The sequence below is a fragment of the Xiphias gladius genome, chromosome 16 (assembly GCF_016859285.1).
Source record: "Xiphias gladius isolate SHS-SW01 ecotype Sanya breed wild chromosome 16, ASM1685928v1, whole genome shotgun sequence".
Lineage (NCBI taxonomy): Eukaryota > Metazoa > Chordata > Actinopteri > Istiophoriformes > Xiphiidae > Xiphias > Xiphias gladius.
Window position 1 is genome coordinate 24,337,579 of NC_053415.1, and position 19,463 is coordinate 24,357,041.

At 42.1% G+C, this 19,463-nt stretch overlaps 1 protein-coding gene across 3 annotated transcripts in view; it reads left to right on the plus strand.

The window, feature by feature from the left end:
• Positions 1-19,463, plus strand: part of LOC120801996 (contactin-associated protein-like 5) — an 82,905-nt gene that overhangs the window by 26,141 nt on the left and 37,301 nt on the right. For 2 of the 3 annotated variants that reach the window (XM_040149398.1, XM_040149400.1), the window contains exons 4-8: positions 3,987-4,137; positions 8,334-8,537; positions 9,243-9,427; positions 12,813-12,956; positions 15,894-16,161. In XM_040149398.1, coding sequence (XP_040005332.1) covers positions 3,987-4,137; positions 8,334-8,537; positions 9,243-9,427; positions 12,813-12,956; positions 15,894-16,161 — 952 coding nt within the window. The remainder of the gene's footprint in view (positions 1-3,986; positions 4,138-8,333; positions 8,538-9,242; positions 9,428-12,812; positions 12,957-15,893; positions 16,162-19,463) is intronic. The other variant, XM_040149399.1, reaches the window with a different exon arrangement.

Sequence of the window (19,463 nt, forward strand, 5' to 3'; positions counted from 1 at the left end):
CGCAAACATTGAAAATTTCCTGTTCCTGTCAGTCCTCCGTCTGTAGGAGTGTTTTGAGCAAAAGCCTTATTAAGTACAAGAGGAACATGTGAAACAACAGGATGGCACTCTCTTACAAGCTGATAATAACCTAATTAGTCCAAACCAGGGGAGAAAATCTGTGAAAATGACTTCTGTCTCTTGAAGCTTTGATTAGATGAAATGTGGACTTTTATCACCTTATGTGCTGTCAGACACAAAGAACGACTGACTTATAAAGACTTACCCTTGAATGTCTCTCCTTATGTTAAAAAATAGGCTTGTGCTTGACGATATTCTGAAAGTAAACTCTCAAAAAATGGCCGAGCCAATGTTCATCTAGTTCCCTGTATGCTGTGTTCAGTTAACTTCATGGTAAATTAGCATGATGGTCTTTGCAAATATTCATAGCAGGGAAGATGAATGTACGCTAGCAGGGGGTGGGGGGAGTGTGCATGTGGGTTGGCGAGGAGGGGGCCTGGGGTGGGGTGGGCGCAGACTAACATCATTATCCTCAGAAGGCCTTATTTAGAAATCTCTTCGAAATATGGCTGCGTGTGAACGTGTGAAAAAAATTCCTCTGTAAGGGGGAAATTTAAACATTAATTGTCTTGCGCGTTAGGGGTTCAGGTAGATGGGGCTCTAACGAGGTGCTCCCAATTAGATCTCTCTTTACAGAACAAAAGCAATAACAGTTAAGATTGGCCTTGCATGTTGATAGTGCTTGTAATATACAGCCCGATCTCTCAACAGTTGGATGGATTGCTATTGAATTTTGCACAGACACTGATGGCCCCCGGAGAATGGATCCTGCTGACTTTAGGGACTTTTCACTTTGTGCTACATGTAGTTTTTCAATATTTTGCTACTACTGCTAATTAGCAAATTAGCTAATGTTAGCACACTTACACCTTAAACTAAGACTGTGAACATGGTATTTATATTATAATATTATACCCGCTACAGATCATCATCTTAACGTTGTCGTTGTGAACGTGTTGCCTTTAATGTCGCTACAGGCGAGACCCACGTGCGGAGAGCACACCGCATTAGCGATATCAGACCTGAGTCATTTCTAGCGAAGATACTGAAGAAATATATGAGACCTTGTGTTGATCCTGGTCAGGGGACATGTGGCTGATCAACTGGAGATCAGGGATTGAAGTAGTATTCTCACAAATGGCAAGGTCATTACTCGTAACTACTCATAGCTTTCACTATGTGTACGCTAAGGCTGTTTAACTGGCCACTGACCTCCTGGAACATATTGCCGCATCTTTATCTCCAGCAGCAGGATTTATCCCCGAGTGAATTGATTAAAATAAACTTATTTGCCTTGGCTGTATGCATCATAAAGGAAAACTGACACAAGGGAGCTCATCACTGGAGAGGAAGAGTAAAGAGTCTTAATGAACAGGGAGGGAGACTGTTCCACAGTGACAGAAACATAAATAGAAATAATGAAGTCAGCAAGGGTTTGGGATTGTTTATGCGGATAAGGACCAATCTCGGTCCTCTGGCCCCCTGGAAAATCTTCTGCACCCCCAGGCTTTTATTCAGAGACTTTGCCTCATCTCCCAGCTGGAGCACACAGGATGTTCTGTTGTAAGTTTTTCCAAAGAGGAAAGAAACACAAACGTCATAGCTCAGGACAGCCTCAGTGGTGTTCTTGTGGCGGTATCACCCTCGAATACTAATGACTCATGCTGTCATGTGTGAGCGTTGTTAGCCGGTGAATGGTTAGAATGACTGCGCTGCAGCCTCAATCAGAGTTCACTTGGTTCATTAGGTTTTCCAGAAGTTCAGCTGGGAGTTCAAGTGTAAAGAGCGGGTTAATAACTATGATAGAAAGAGCAAGAAGAGTTTCACAAGCTCTACACTACCCTACACGAAAATATTTTTCTATACCTTGACTTCGACAGCATGCTCTCGTATTCCAAGAAAATCAAAGCGACAGCCATAACCGGAGTCATTATGTTTCCGGGGCTGTCCGCCCGCCGTCTGTGCCATTCTCGTGAACGCAGTATCTCAGGAATGCCTTCTGTGAATTTCTTAAAATTTCTTGACACGATGAACTAATTATTACTAATGTGATGGTCAAAGGTCAAGGTCACTGTGACCTCACAAAACATGTTGTTGGCCATAACTCAGGAATTCATACGCTAATCATGACGAAATACATTTGATACCTTTTACTAAACTCCTTCCAAGCCTTCACTACACATATTATGTGAGTCTGGACAGACGTGGATGTAAACCGGAGCTTGACTGGTGGGCGGAGGCGTACAACCGCAGGGCGTTGTTTCTGGTTTCTCTTCCCATGTGCAATGTTGTCCTACGTGGGCATCACATTTTTCCTTGTCAAAGTTACAACGGTTTTGGGTCTTTCACAAGAGATTTCTTGCTTTTCTCACTGGTTTGAGGTGGGCAGGGCTCATGAGGAAAAAAGTGATGTCGTGTATCCCGAGAGCCAAGTTTAACAACATTTGAATCGGAGTTTGATGACAGTCGGTAGCTTGTTGCCCACACTGTCAGTCAAATCAGATCAAACAACGTCCGTAGAGTCCTGATGAAGAAGGTCGTGCAAGTTTTTGACTGCTTTTGATTAATCAGGGGCTTTAAATGACAGCTTTCATGCAAGATACACTAGAAGACTGTTGTCTTCTACTGCAGTGTGTCTTACATAAAGCCTGAAAATAACAAGGCCATGGCCAGGCCCCTGTATGACAAACACAGCAGCAGGTTTTTTCGTCATCCCGATTCCCAGTAAAACACTAATGACTACATTTGATTTTTCTGGCTGAAAGCATTTAGAAGACCTTAATGGCGTGAATATGTATGCCTTGTTTTTTCAAGGCCAACATGTTTCTCTTATTTCATTTGCTCTAAATGCTGTTCGTAGTGCTAGAGTAATACATTTTCCTCAACCAAACGTGTAAGCCCCAGTGCAATTTGTTAATCCCTCCTGTGAATTACTGTGCATGTATAAATTAGCCTAGCTTGTACATGTTTTAAGACTCAGCCACAAGGCTCCACTCAGTAAATGGCTCAAAATGGGAAAGCGGTGAAATAAATCACAATAACAGCCACAACAGTCACACCGTTGCCTTGATTATCTACCAAGAAGCAGCATCCCGGTGTATTTAATGATGCCTCTGTTTTGCGGCGTCTCCCAAGCTTCGGACGGTCATTTGTACCGCTGGTCACTGTGTTTTTGTTGTTGTAGAAAGCTGAATTATTGTCCTTGTCTGACTGCGTTGAGCTATTCATGGAAGCCCGGAGCTCCGCCGTCAATGATCTATCTTTTTTGTTCTTAAAAGTACGAGTACCTATTGATCTGATGTGTCACCTGCCTCGAATCGGTTATGAAGAAGCTGGTAATCAGTCATTTGAGAGTGAGGTTGCCCGTCTCCATCTCTCATTCTGTCTCTGTTTCTCTATTCATGTCCCCTGGTGTTTTTCGGCGCAGACAGGAAGTGGCAGAGGGTTGGAAAAGAAAAGGGAAGAATGACTTATCACAACTGGACTCAGAGGTTTTTGTTTGTAGCTCCGCAGGGAGAAAACACAATACAAGACGCTTATTTTGCCCCTGGCTGCCTCAGTGGTCATTTTTCCTCCGTCTCACTTGGACCTGTTTGAACGAAAATATTCATATCTCTCCACCACATGATGATTCTTACCACTCCACATTAAACAGTATGTTCAGGGCTAGGAAGAAGATATTGCCCTTGGGTTAGCCACGTAAGCACTTTGTTGTTGTGGGTGCTATTCAAGGATGTAGATTCTTATTCTGCTTATATTTCATGTATTCAGCTAAAAACAGACTTTTCTACTCCCTGGTGATAATATTACTATTCACTTCAGATCTGAGGTCATTTGCCGTTTCCCTCAGCGGAGCACTGGCCACTTGCTCTGTATCAGTTTTACGGTGCCATCACAACCACGCTCTTTCTCCCTCTCTGTTCCAGCAGACATTTGTCGGGAACGTGAATTCCGAGGCCATTGTCCAGAACAAGCTGTCCCACCCGGTGAGAACGCGTTTCCTGCGTTTCGTCCCTCTCGAGTGGAACCCCAGTGGCTGGATGGGCCTCAGGGTGGAGGTGTACGGCTGCTCCTACAGTGAGTAACATCCGGCCTGCAGTTAATACCATACTAAGAAAGTACTTATTCTACACAGCAAACCTCCGCAGTTACACCACCTTGAAGGATTTGTTCATTTATACATCCATCTTTGCAGCCAGACTCTTGACGGAGAGTAATGGGGACTGTTTTCTCTCCACCTGCTTTTAACCCACTGTTTAATACTCCAGACCGGCAGTGACATGACTAATCTAAACACAGCCAGGGTGGGAAACGAATGCAGAGTGATCTCCTCGCATTCAGCACTTCCAGAATAGAAGTCTAAATTAAAAGCACTGTGCTAGCAGCTTAACACAATGTTGGAAACCCTGGTCATACTTTTGCTCTGGGTTTCGGCTGTTAGAAAAAATGCTAGGATGATAAACTTCAGTATCATCCTCACAGTGCCAGGGAATATTGTTTTATACACGGAGGGTAAAAACACTGCAAAAAAACAAAAGTATTCCAAAACAAACACTTTCCCCATTTTTTATAATCTGTCAAACCCTTTTTGTTTTTCTTACAAGATGTCTGACAGGCCCTGTGTAAATTAAGATAGCAGGAAACCAAAGTGGAGCTGATTTTCTTACTAAATATTGCTGCAAAGCACAGTATGATTCGGAAGAACTACGATGACCTTCAAAAGCACAAAGTGCAGACAGTTGGTATAAAAACAATGCAGGTGCTAATATTGATGCCAGTGTTAATGCTAACACTCTCACTAGCACACGTGGGTCGATAAACACCGAAATCAATCACATTTTGTTTGCTTGTTCATCTTTCCCATCATTACTTTTTTACCTTGTCGTCTTAAAGCATATAACAAGATACCAATTTAATTGGAAAAAAATGTTGAGATCTCAAATGTTTTGTGGTTGTCACAGCTTAAATGCCTATATATCAGTATAAAAGGCTTTATACTTCAGAGTCTATTCATGTGGTTCTCTTCACTGAGTCATTGCTCAGTTATGACAGAAAAAAAAGGTGTCCCGCATAACCGACACAAAAAAAGGCCAGAGTAGTAACTAAGTGGGCCATCTCATGAAGTGCAGCTCGGAGTGGCTAGCTTCAGCTAGTGCTGTGCCACCTGACGCGTGATACGCTCCGGATGTGCCTTACGCACGGATGCGATGGCCAGAGCACAGTAGACGGGATGTGCCAAAGCTTTTCCGGAGCATCAGCCCGTGATGACACCACCGGTGTGTGGGTTTCCATGCAAAACAACGCTGCTCTACAAAGGCAAAACACTGCAACTACATGTTTGGTCGCCTGTAGCTGACTTTCTGACACCTGTTTTACTATTTAAAAGAAAATATCTACCTTAGGAATGTGTATTTTCCGTGAAAAACGGCTTTTTAAATTTGCAGTAAATACAAAATGGACCTAAAAACTACAACGCAGTATTTATTCTTTGGCTCCGTAGTTATATACTAGTGGATTCTGGCTTTGTGCCCAGGCTGCAGTTAGAGCACTTTGGCCCGGTAATCTGTCTACTGTAGGACTCATCGCCACACCTACTGCACCCTCTGCCATAAAAAGAGGCTCACAGGGCTATATCAAGCTAAAGTCTAAGTTTAGTCAGAGATTTTCCCCTAGTTGTTATCCGTAAAAAGAAATACAACAATGTTGATGAACTGAGATTTTGGATATTCGGTCTGTTATTCCACATAATTAGATAAGCCAGTAGCTAAATTAACTCATGATGGAGAAGAAAAAAAAAACAAAAAAAAAACTAAACTGCTTAGCTGCTGCTTAATGCAGCCATTTTAGGAGATCTCAGTCGCAGCCATCTCATTTTTTTGAATGTAGTGAATTTTATGTGAATTTCTGATTAAGCTCCCCTGTAAATCACATAGGTAAATGTATTAAATGAGAAATCAAGGTGTTTTATTGATTTCAGTATACATTTGAATACTACTCGGGCCTATTGAAACTCAGCCAAGCACAAAACACTTTTTTCTCTGAAACCCTGTTTCCTCAGCTTCACTGCTTCCGCGGTCACTGCGCTCCGCCTTTGCAGGACAGAACAGGTGCATGCGTTTTAAAGTCACATGCTGGCGCCGCTGACGTGCGTCGCCGTTAGTGCCCGGCTGACCATCAGTTGAGAAAAGTTGTTAGGATTCTCAAAATAACATTCTTACACCGTTATTTTGGAACAGCTGTCCTAAAACATTTAATAGTAAAAACAGAGCGGACCTCTGTCAGTGTACAGTATGCGATAAAAGGAAAAATTATTCACATACACAGTATGTAATAACCTGAGCAGTCCTCAATAAAAATAGATGTAATGGGGATTCACCTCTCCCACGCGTTGTGAAGCAGCACTAACTAGATGAGCTGGTGAATTACTGCACCGTGAAACACCGTCAGAATATCCCAGTGAGCAGTTTTATGATGACCAACCACCACACTTTGTGAGATATATTAATGCTAGATAAGCAGGTATAAAACTAATGTGGACTCATACGCTCCCTCATTGTTCATTATCGTTTTGGATTCACGTGTCTGCCTGTGTTTATATAAACCCCTGAAAATACCGTGTGAATTACGGTATAACTGATGGATGACCTGATCCGCCGAGACAGGCTCAGAAAAAGGGACGCGGGCAGGTAACATTTCTACGCCACTCATCCTTTCTGCGTTGAAGACCGCGCAGTAGTGCGCTACGCATGTTTCTCTGAAGCAGCATTATTTAGAGGTGACACTATTAACTGATCTCGGCTCCGTTCCCCGGGACTCCCTGGATTCCATTGTATATGAATGAGGAGAGTGAAACAGAGACACGATCATTGAGATTTAGATTCCCGGATTAGTTTGGCAGGGAGTCGGTCGGTGTGGGCTCCCTGAGTAGAGCAAAAAGGTTTGTAAACAGAAAGGTCCTCATCACTGTGGAAAATACTCTGCCTTATTCATTCAGATTGCTGTAATGGCCTGGCTGTCAGCACCACTGCAGTGCGACAGCACAGAGCTAGATCACATTCACACAGTGATTAACAGAGCTGCACGTCTCACGGCGGGCTGTATGAGAACTGATAGACCTTACGAGGTCTGTGCATTAAGCCGGTGCGGACACCTTGCGCCGCAGACATTTTTGACTTGTCCAAATGGCAGGCAAAGCAAAAGTGTATCAACGGCTCGATTTCATTAAGTGGCAAGCTAAGCCATGTCACGGAGTGAGCGTGCACAGTGCCGGAGCCCTGGAGCTGGCTCACCTAAATGGAATGGAGCCAAGATCAATGTTCCAAGGGAAAGAGGGTCTACTGACACCACTGTGGACAGGATGTGCAGATTGTTAGAGAATCTTACTTAAATACGTTTACAGGAAACCGGTACAGTACTGACTGGATTATCACGGTGCACCGAGCTGAGATTCATAGCCCCTTGCATTACTGAACAGAAAAGCCGGGGGCAGTGACTATGCCGTAAATTCACTGTCTTCTCACAACGAGAAGCGAAATTTCTGCCGAAGATGTCTCATTCTCACCTGCTTTATCATTTTGTATGATTCTCGCGTTCGTTTTTTCTGTCGTGTTACTTGTCCTCGCTCCTCTTCGCAGTGTTTGCTGCCGCATGCCACAACCACGCTCTCACCATCCTGCGTGCTAAAATACTTACTATCCGTCCTCTTCCTGCTTCCCAAACTCCCACGCCATCAGTTTTGGCACCATCTAAACACAACACGTTGCCCATTTAGGATGCTCGTTCTGTTAATTTTGGTTCAACAAATTCTTCACGAAATTCAAGAAAAAGAGCATTTATTGAGGAAAACAAGAACAGTCTTAGCACCAACAGTATTTGTATTCGTAGCAGTAGTAGCAAGAGTAGTGGTAGTATAATAGCTTCACACCCATGTTGGTACTGTAATTATTTTTGATTTGATTTTAAGACGAATCCAATTTTGAGCCTGTAACATGCAAAGAAAAAATGAAGCCAATCAAGCCAAGTCAATGTATGGGCTTATTTTCAGAGCAAGCAAAGCAATATGGCTGTCTTCCCATTAATTAAAATACACCAAATTTTCAGAATGGCCCCGTCTCATTAAAAGTGAAACAGACTTGTAGGGGTGACACTACAGTAATTACATTTTCGTGCCATCTTCCCAATCATGTAGAACTTTTTTTTTTTTTTTTTATCATAAACCAAAAGTTTTTACGGTATCTAATGCTAATTCAAGAGTGACTCTGATTGTCTTTTAGAGTCATATATGGCGGACTTTGACGGCAGGAGCTCGCTGCTGTATCGGTTCAACCAGAAGTCAATGTCAACGGTGAAGGACGTGATCTCTCTGCGGTTCAAGAGTCATCAGGCCGAGGGTGTTTTACTGCATGGAGAGGGGCAGAGAGGAGATTACATCACCCTGGAGCTTCACCGAGGACGGCTGGACCTCTACCTCAACTTAGGTGAGCTGTGCTTCCCAGACCTCTCCCTTGAATGTTTCATTTACAGATGAACTTGATCTTAAACGTGAATGTCTTTGTGGTGACTTTGGAGTCATTGCTAGAGTGAGAAGCTATGAAGCCTTTAAAATGGGTGTATTTTAGATGCATTCTCATAGCAATGTGATGGTTGTCGTGTGTACATCTCACCTCATTTCCACCTAGAAATGACAAAAGAGTTTTTCTACAACATACCGAAGACCAAAGTTATGTCCTCAAATTGATAAATCTGTCAGGTGAGACATTAAAAAAAAAAATTTTTTTAAAGTCTGTAGAAGCGAAAGTATCTTTAAGTCAGATTGCTGTTTTCAAAGCAAATGCATTTGATTCAAAACAAAAGAAAATGGTCACATTGAAAACTTTAAACAAGCAAATGTTTGGGAGTCTTAGTTGATAAATGACTTGAACAGTTACTCATTCCGCTGACTATTCATTGTCCAAATAACCATTTAAGCAGTATATACCTACCTTCCTAACAATTTATCTGTTTCTGTACTAGTATATATCATCTGGATGAATGGATCGGGAATAATTGTATGTGAATATGGGTTTTTTTGCCCTTGTTTTACACCCGAGCTCTGCCTGTCTGCCCTCGCGCACATGCAGCTTCACCGTGGAAGACGTAAAGCTTCTCCCTGTGCTCCTGCTCTCTCCCCTGTGTATCTCCAGACGACAGCAGGCTGAGGTTCAGCAGTGGTCGAGTTGCTGTCACCGTGGGCAGTCTGTTGGACGACCAGCATTGGCACTCTGTTCATATAGAGCGCTTCAACAAGCAAGTTAACCTCACGGTGGACTCCCACACACAGCACTTCCAAACCAAAGGAGAAGGCCACTCGCTGGAGGTGGACTATGAGGTGAGTCCATGGGTTGATTAAATTACATAAACTGGAAGTAAGATAGCGAGAACAGCTTTTTAAATGTGAGTGTACCCCTTAATGAATTTATCCAGTGAGGGACAGACAAACCCATCATTGATAACACAACGATGAGCTGTGGAGTTACTAATTAGCCAGTTAGTAATGAGCCTTGGAGCTCGATGGTACAGAGTCTAGTCTGTGTAAGCCTTGGAGAGGGGACATGCTTTGAATTGACATGTCCATAATGCATAATGATCTTAAAGGAATAACAGACTACCAAGTGAACTGTCAACATCTAATAACTTTTGCAAAGCGTTTTAAATTCACTCCACACCGAATGCTTCGGAAACGTTTTGCTTTAAGCCACTGAAAACAGTAATTACACGCAATTTGCATTTTTTTTTTTCTTTTTATTCCAGTTTAACTGCTCCAAACATAATTAAACCATTTTCTAACAAAAGTGATTATGAGGAATGCACTCTTTAGGTAATTTAGACCCACATCAATTCATTGACAGCAATTGTCCAATCGTAGTTTAGAAAATTCCAATCCATTTCTCCAGAAGACGTAATGGTGTGCATGGGGTTCTAAGAGCAGACTGTACACTGTGTATACTGTGTATAAAGAGTTTGAAATATGGCGTGTGTTTTTTTTTTTACCAAAACCAATACCAAAAACACAAATGTTAGTTTTAGCCAAAGCCTTTTAGCATCATATCATGCATGCAGCAATCAATTGCATATTTAACACTTTTACAGGGTTCTTCTTTAAAAATGAATCAGCTTGAGACAGTGTTTTCAATTAGGTTAATTAGTTAAGGTTAATTAGCCAGAGCTGACGAAATATTCTAGTGAAAGTTGTCATTTCAGCCAGCAAAATTCCCAATTACTGGCTAGAAATGAGATGCCAGTTGCTTTTGTCTGCCACTGTCTGAAATCAGTGTGAAACCATTGTGTAAAAAATGGCTTTGAATTTAACAGGCATAGCAACGGTAATTAAGGGGGTAGGGGTTAATAGGGGTAAATTCCTGAAATGTCACCATCAAAGATGCAGTTTGCAATTGAAAAAAGTGTTGAAATACAACATACATACTTACTCCTGGACCTTGACCAAAGGCATGTGGACTCCCAAACATAAAAATGTCAGACTAAAACTATTGCCTTTCTTCTGCTGCTATGAAAGCCTAAACTCTTCCGGGAGGGCTTTCAGAAATATTTTGGCATCTGGCTGCAGGGATTTGCTCACATTCAGCCACAAGAGCATTAGTGAGGTCGGGCACTTGCTGTATGTTGGGTGATAAGGCCTAGCTCACAGTTGGTGTTCCAGTTCATCCCAGAGGCGTTAGATGGGGTTGATTTCAGGGTTATGTGCAGGCCAGCCAAGTTCTGCCACACCAAAATTGAAAAAAAAAAAAAACCCCATTAATTTATGGATTGCACATTGTGCATGAGGGCTTTGACATGTTGAAAAAGGAAAAGATCTTCCCCAAATTGCTGTAGCATCAAGATTTCCCTTTGTAGGAACAAAGGACAAACACCAAACCATGAAAAACAGCCCCTGACCAGAAGTACACATACTGCATTCATACAGGCACTGTAGAGTGTACAGTGCATTCAGAAAGTCTTCAGACCCCTCTACTTTATTCACATTTTGTTATGATGCAGACTTATGCTAAAATCGTTTAAATTAATTTTTTCCCTCATCAATCTACACTCAATGTCCCATAAGGAAAACGTGTAAATAGAATTTTAGAAATTTTTGCAAATTTATTAAAAAGGAAAAACTGAAATATGACATTGATATGGGGATTTGGGGATTATCTGCCATTCTTCTCTACAGATTCCCCCCCAACTCTGTGAGGTTGGATGGGGACCCTTCGTGGACAGCCCTTTTCAGGTCTCTCCAGAGATGAATGATTGGGTTCAAGTCAGGGCTCTGGCTGGGCCACTCAAGGACATTCACAGAGTTGTCCCTAAACTATTCCTGTGTTGTCTTGGCTGAGTGCCCAGTCTGAGGTCCTGATCGCTGTGGACCAGGTTTTAATGAAGGATATCTCTCTACTTTGCTTTGTCCAGCTTTCCCTCATCCCCGACCAGTCTCCCCGTGTCTGCGGCTGAAAAACACCCCCACAGCATGATGCTGCCACCACCATGCGTGGGAAGATATTGGGCAGGTGAAAAGCGGTGTCTGGTTTCCTCCAGACATGACGCTTATTATTGAGGCCATACAGTTCAATCTCAGTTTCATTAGGCCAGAGAATCTTGTCTCTCACAGTCTGACAGTACTTGGGGTGCTTTTTTGCAAACTCCAAGCGGGTTTCATGTTTCTTCCACCGAGGATTGGCTTCCGTCTGGCCACTGGATCACACATGATCGGTGGAGTGCTGCAGTGATGGTGGCCCTTCTGAAAGTTTCTCCCATCTCCACACAGGATGTCTTGAGCTCAGCCAGAGTGACCAGTGGTCATTGGGTTCTTGGTCACCTCTCTTAAGGCCCTTCTCCCCCGATTGTTCAGTTCGGCCGGGCAGCCGGCTCTAGGAAGAGTCCTGGTTGTTCCAGATGTCTTCCATTTAAGAACCATGGTGGCCACTGTGCTCTTGGAAACCTTCAATGCAGTAGAATTTTTTTCATAGGCTTCCCTAAATCTGTGCCTCGACACAATCCTGTCTCTGAGCTCGGCGGGCAGTTCCTTCGACCCCGTTGCTTGGTTTTTGCTCTGATATGCATTGTCAGCTGTGAGATCCTATAATAAAAATCTGTGTGCATTTCAAAATCATGTCCAATCAATTGAATTTACCACTGGTGGACTCCAGTCAAGGCAAGGAAACATGTCAAAGATGATCAAGAAAAATGGGAGGCACCCGAGCTAAATTTCAACTGTCATAATAATGTGTCTGAATACTTATGTCAGTGTCATATTTCGGTTGTTCCTTTTTAATAAAGTTGCAAAAATTTCTAAAAGTCCTCTTTTTTGCTTTGTCGTTATGGGGCATTGAGTGTAGATTGATGGGGGGAAAAAAATTAATTTAAACAATTTTAGCATAAGGCTGCAACGTAACAAAATATGAAAAAAGTGAAGGGGTCTGAATAGTCCCTGAAAGCACTGTATGTTTGGATCCAGTGAGTGGGTGTTGTCTTCTCACTTGCTGAATCACTGGCTCAGCTGTTTATGCAGTAACTGGTGAGAATACGTGTGTGGGCCTCATGTCTACACTGGTGATGGTCAGTAAAATACTGAAAGAATGTACATTTTCTATCTATTTCTATCATTTTTTACGAAAATAGCATCCATGAGTAGGTATTTTTATACTTGATTATATTGGATCAGTTGTCTGTAACCAGTGATAAGTGGTCTACCCCCTTCTGTTTTCTTTTCGTCAAAGCTGAGTTTCGGAGGCATCCCGCTGCCTGGTAAACCTGGCACCTTCCTGAGGAAGAACTTCCGCGGCTGCATGGAAAACCTCTACTACAACGGGATCAATATCATAGACCTGGCAAAGAGACGCAAGCCACAGATACACAGTGTGGTAAGTTTGAGAGATTTTCGGAGTTCCGCCGGAGCTGGTGAAAAATTATGTAATTGCGACACTGTTTCTAAATTACTTCAAACATATATTTTGCATTTCTATAAGACACTTTTTTTTTTTTTTTAACTTCACAGGACATATTTGCAGATACATCCATGATAAGCTAAAATCAGCCAAAATCAGCCTGTTGGTTGGCTCAGTTGTTGACAAAGACGGACACTTTTGTAACAGATCGGGAAAAATCCTCGGCTTGCCCTGTAGATCCAGGTTGAGTCTGTCCAAATGATTTCCTGGATCACGGTGTGGTTCCAGTGTTGCTCTTACAAGCACAGATTTACTGCCTTTAAAGCTTAGGAATGTGGACAAGCACTTTGCCATTTACAAGCCAAAATATTTTAAAGCGAGAGGGAGGGAAACAGAAAGGGCACGAGTGTGGGTGAGTAAGAGAAAGTGGGTGAGCACACTGAGAGGACAAAAGTCAGAGTGTAATGTAGCTTAATTTGATAATCATATATTGGAATTCACTGGAATTCTACGGTTTAGCAGTAAAGTGTACAGAGCTACAGTGCGGACTGGAGTCTCTGCTTAGAGTGACAGCCAGAAATTAACTGATGACAGCTGTCCGGTATAAATATATGTGGGTTGAATGTACTTTCATGTAAAAATGTGTCCTGTAAGACAGGCAGTCTCATCAGGCAATGATTAATAAGAGGGTGATTTTTACAATAAAAAAGACAACGGTATATGAATAAAAGAGTAATACACTGTAAATATCCACATGCAGCTAGGCACAGCAGTGATTTGAACTAAATGCTAACATCGGCATGCTTAACATGCTCGCAGTGATACTGCTACCATAATGGTGTTTAGGTAGAATGTTTACTATGTGTGTCCTCTTAGGTTCGCCAATTAGCATGCAAACGGTTGCTAATTAGCACTAAACGCGAAGTACAGTTTAGGGTGATGGGAATGTCATCCATTTCACGGGTCTTTTGTCATAAACCAAAGTATTGGACGACTTAAAATTTTGACCTGACGATGGTGCTCAATAAAAAGTCAGGACCTCCATGACAATCTGCCGGATAGGTACTTCACTCAAAACCGCAAACCGCGGTGGCGCCAGAGGAAAAGCACGGAGGGAGTTATTATGATGCATCATCTGGGAACTATGAATGTCCACTCGAAATGTCATAGCAATCCATCTAAATAGCTACTGAGATATTTCTGTCTATCAAACCCACCGACAGACCAATATCACCATCCCCAGAGCCATATGAGGTTCGTGAGGTTAGACTGATGCTTCAGGTTTTTTTCGTTTGGTTTTTTTTTTCTTTTCTCTTTGTTGTTTTTCTCTCAGCTGATTTGTGATCCGATTATATTTGATTAGTCGGATTTAAAGTAATCTGGTCAAAAACTGGACGGACAGGATAACTTGAAAACAATCATTACATCCGTTGCAATCCTAACTACTATATCATTAAGTCACAAGTGTGTGAGTGGATTCATTTAGAGAGTCAACCTCCTACGCGAATTAGACTGGTCAGCCAAAGAGCCAAAAGCTACATCTCATCTAAGACACCCCCTCCATTTAATGTCTGATTGCTGCGTTAAAAAGCCTTTACTGACAACAGAAGCAGAGAGGTGGAGAGAGAGCCTGTCGTGATGGAAGCTGTAATGGAATTTCAATGGGACAATCTCCCTGAGGTTGATGGAGGAATCACATTGAGAGTCAAAGAGCTGTGATTGCTCTGTGCTGCCCTGCAGGCACCAGGACTGATAGGACTCTGACCTCAAAAGACATGACCAGTCTGAGTTTGAATGTTCCCAACACAACCTCTGCATGGCATGGAATTAAACTGAAATGGTTTTTTATCTGGGCTGCTCTACGATATTGGTTTAGAGCAAACAAATTTCAGATAAATCCATGGATTCACACTGGCTCTAACCTTTCCGGAATTTCTTTTTATGTTTACAGAGCGTCTGAGCATTGTGGATTTCTTCACTATGCAAGGAAAATTTGTCTTGATTGTACAGGAGAAACAACAGGAAAACGAAAAGCGTTGTCATTTGTTGTTGGCTGGATGTGACATTCTTAAAAGAATGGTTCGACATTTTGGGAAATATGTAGGCTCATTCGCTTTCCTGCCAAGAGTTAGATTGGAAGATCAATTCCACTCTGTTGCCTGTATGGAAAATATGAACGTCAGGCAGCAGCTGTTTAGCTTAGCTTAGCATAAAGACTGGAATCAGGGGTAACTGGCTGGCCTGACCCTGTCCAAGGTTTAAATCTCACAAATAACTTATATATATATATATATATATATATTTTTTTTTTAATTATTATTATTTTTTTTTTTTTTTTAAATCTGTACAACAACTGAAAAGTAAAAATGACAAGTTGTGGTTTTACAGGGGGTTATGTACCCAACTAGCCAGGCAGGGTAACTTCCACCACATAACACCCTGTAAAATGAAAAGACTAAATAAAGGAGATATAACGTGTTAATTGGGGAGCTTCAGATGCGCTCATCAATCAATTTTCATCTAACTCTCAGTGGTAAACAAATAAACATAATTCCCAAAATGTCAAACTCTTCCTTAAATCAACATGTTTTTTTTTTTGTAAATTAAAATTGGTTGAATTTTTTTCATATCATACACGATAAATTCTGAGAGCCGTATCATTATTATGAATTTGTATTTTACAATTGATGACAAATAATCCAGTTCAACTGGTCAAAGGTTTCATCTAATGATTCTGGTTGGGGTTAGGCTAAGGGTTTGCTCATGGTTCTTTAGCCATCTGGCCCCTTTTTGCGCATATCACCACGGCATTTATTTCCGAACATATCACAATGAATTTCACATGAGACAAGCCTTTCCTAACATAGCTGCGGATACATGCAAATCTGCCTCCTTGGCTTTGTCGTCCTCCAGGGCAACGTGACCTTCTCGTGCTCGCAGCCCCAGCTGGTGGCTTGCACCTTTCTGAGCTCCGGCAGCAGCTTCCTGTCGCTTCCATCAGCAGTGTCTGCCACAGGGGGCTTCTCTGTTCGCTTCCAGTTCAGGACGTGGAACCCAGATGGGCTGCTGCTTTCTGTGCAGATGAACCCGGAGCCCCAGAGACTGGAGCTGCTGATCAGCAACACTGGACTGTATCTGACCCTACACAGCTCAGGACAACAGAAATCAGAGGTCTCCACTGGTGAGTCCACAGCCCACACACACACACACATATACAAAAACATTTACAAAACATAAACCTTCTCTGGGTCATACCTAAAGTATATTTGAAGTATTGAATATTTAAGGTTTTTCCTTTTGTTTTTGGTTAAAAAGAAAAGAGAAGCTCCATTGTCAATATATAATTAAGATAATCTGATGTTGTACAGTAGGATGAAACTAATGCATTTTTTTTTTTGCTTAAAGGTTCCTTGTGGAGTATTTTACTAGTGGTGCTTTGTAGCTATTTTTTTATGATTGGTTCGCTCTTTTGTTTGTCTCGCTTACATGTACGTGGTGGTAACATGCCAGGGAACGCTACAGTGCGACAGCAAAGACAGGGAAGGAGAAGATGAAAACATGTCCAAAATGCTGGGTTCGAAATTCTTGTTTTATGTGGACGGAAAGGCATTCGACACGTTGCATAGAGCTCAAGGATACACGCGATGCGTTTGGGTGACAAACACCGAATGTGAATATAACTTCATTTAATTTACAAGAAAACTCCACAGTGCACCTCTAAGTGAATCACTGACAATATTTTCTGCATTAACTAAATAACCCTGGGAGGAAGAAGAGTGGAGTAGAAATCTTGCAAAGGAAACACAACCCAAGACCTAACCTCAAACTTGACCTTCGAGAAGAGTATGCTGGTGCATTTTTTCCTTCTTATTTGTGGGGAACTTGAGACACACACGTCCACGTGGGCACGCTGACCCCGAAGTGCCCTATTTACACAATCAAGTGCATAAAGTCCACCAGGCTGCTTGTTTTTGTGCTTCGCTCAGCTGAGGCATACAAAGAGGCACCTTAATCCAAAATTAGAGGTGCAAGTCATTTCATCTTTCTTACTTTGTCTTTAATAAACCCGAAAAATAATTATTTTCTAAGAATTTCTCAAATTTGTTGTCCAATCCTCAGCATGGGGTTGCTCAGCAGAGATAACACTGATTACTATGATTGGTTGCGTAAGCCAGACTTTCAGCAGATGGCGGGCTGCAGGGAAATATAGATGGAGAACACAACCACAGCTAAGGGACAAGTTTCACTGCAAATTAATTTATCAGAGTAAAGAGGTAATCTTATATTAGTTTTGACATGAATTGACTTCGCAGTCATTTTGGGGATTTATCTATTTATTCACTCACTTATTTTCATCAGGATTGTTTGTCTTGCTTCCTCTTAAGTACATTTTTGGAGGTCACAGCTAAAATGATTATTGAGCAAGCACGAAGATAGCATCTTGGTTACAAATGGTTGGTTACAGGGGGCTAATGTAGCTACTCAGCACGGAGACCATTAACATTTTAAACGTACTGAGAGATAATCCCCGGGATCTAGTCTGCAAATGTGTATAAAAAGAAGACTTGTCCTCTGTGAACGTACTGAATCAACCCCGGGCATGGGGCAGGGGGGGTAAATTCCCTAATTACACCAGGGTACTGAAATGATCCGAGTCCAGTGGGCAAAGGGTGTATGATACTGGGAGCAGCTGGACGTCTCCCTTAGAACAGTGAGATCCAAGCAGAGAAAACTGGACTCACTGCCGCTAGATCTTTATTGCATGCTGTGTAGAGTTAGGGTCATTTTTAAGTCAAAAGAGCTGTCTGCCGCTGACTCTTTAGTGCTGGGAGGTGCCTCCTCCAAAGGTACAACAGTATCACATACCTCATAGCAATGTCAAATGTAGCACAGCAGAAGTGTCTCAGTGCAATCATTAAACTGTGCTGCGGGTCTCTGCCAAGGTTGCTGCAAATCAGATAACCTTTCTATATTTAACCCCCTGTTCGTTTCATTTTTTCAGTTTTATTAAATAGTTGTTTAAAACTGTTTCTTTTTCAGCCTGACACGTGGACGATAGGATAGCTTAAGGGTCACTGTAATTGCAGATGTTTGACAAATGCAAAAGAGCGTTAGTGCGGAATGAATATTGATCTGTATCCTCCTCTGTTCATCCCAGAAATGATCTGCATCGACAACATAGGTTTAGTGTTCACACAAGCAAACATCTTTGTCTTAAAGTCAGACCAAGGGATACACCAGTGTCTACGACGAGTAACGACATTCAAAATGAGCTTTTGTTTCACTTAGCTTATGCTGCATCTGCTGTCAGTTATGCTGTCAAAGGCGTCAGGCACCTGCCATGGCAGCTCGGTGCAGTAATGGCGTGAAACTGTCACATGAAACTGCATGTGTCCGGGAGGCAGCAGTGGGGCTCGAAGATGTAGTCTCATGCATAGGAGGAGTAAGCGATCGTTTTATTTTTTTTTAGTGCAATAGCCATGCAGATCACCGACATGATATAAAACCCTTTAGATCTGTGTCCTGGATAGTGCTGTTACACTCCGAGCTTGGCCAGCAGCAGGACAGCAAGGAGCTCATGATATACTGTATATGAGCTGAAAGGGGGGAAAGGAAACTCCCACTGATGCCCTGCCAGCAATCCCTCGTGACTACACTGTTTATTCCATGAAACAGTCAATGGAGTGGAGAAAAATGGCCCATGGCGCTCACAGTACTCCACGATAAAAGGTTCTGCTGTAGGCGACAGGCATCAATGGACTCTGTGTGAAAGTCTCAAGTTTTCCCGAGAGCTCGAACATATCTGATTTTAGCCTAACTAAAATAACTCAGATGGTTTATTCTGCATGACCGTCTGGTCCCCTCTGAGCTCGCAAGCCACAGCACAGCTCAATCTGGATGCAAATTTAGTCTGGGACCAGTGCAGTCGGAACACAAGTGTGGCTCGGTAATTTCAAGTCACATCTGCTGCTGTGGCATTGTCCTTGTGAAAGCTACAGCTCTGTGAAGATGAGCTGTCACTGTCAATTTAAAAGAAATACTTTGCGGATCAAGCTGAGTTGGCTTATTGCTCATCTCTTTGGGTTTAAACAGATTTTCCGCTTGATTTTGGTTCCTAGGTATCCAAATATTAGATTTAGCAAGGGATCAATTGTTTGACAAAATGAGAACCAGGTTTGACCTTTTTTTATCAGAAGGGGAAATTATGGCATTTGAAGGAAGGAAACAAATTGGATGAAAGAGTCCAATAAAAAAAAAATCCAGTTTTTCTGAAATGCATTTTTCTAACATCAGGCAGAAAATTTGTGTGATGAGCACCTGATCAAGGTTGAGTTAATTTAAACAACTTTATACAATGTTGAGTTAATCTTTTTCCTGCATACCAATACATCATATTTTATATGCTCATTATAGGTTTTCAGAAGCTTAATCTGGTATGACACTGGTAACTATAGCTGTCAAACAACTGCAATGACGTATAAG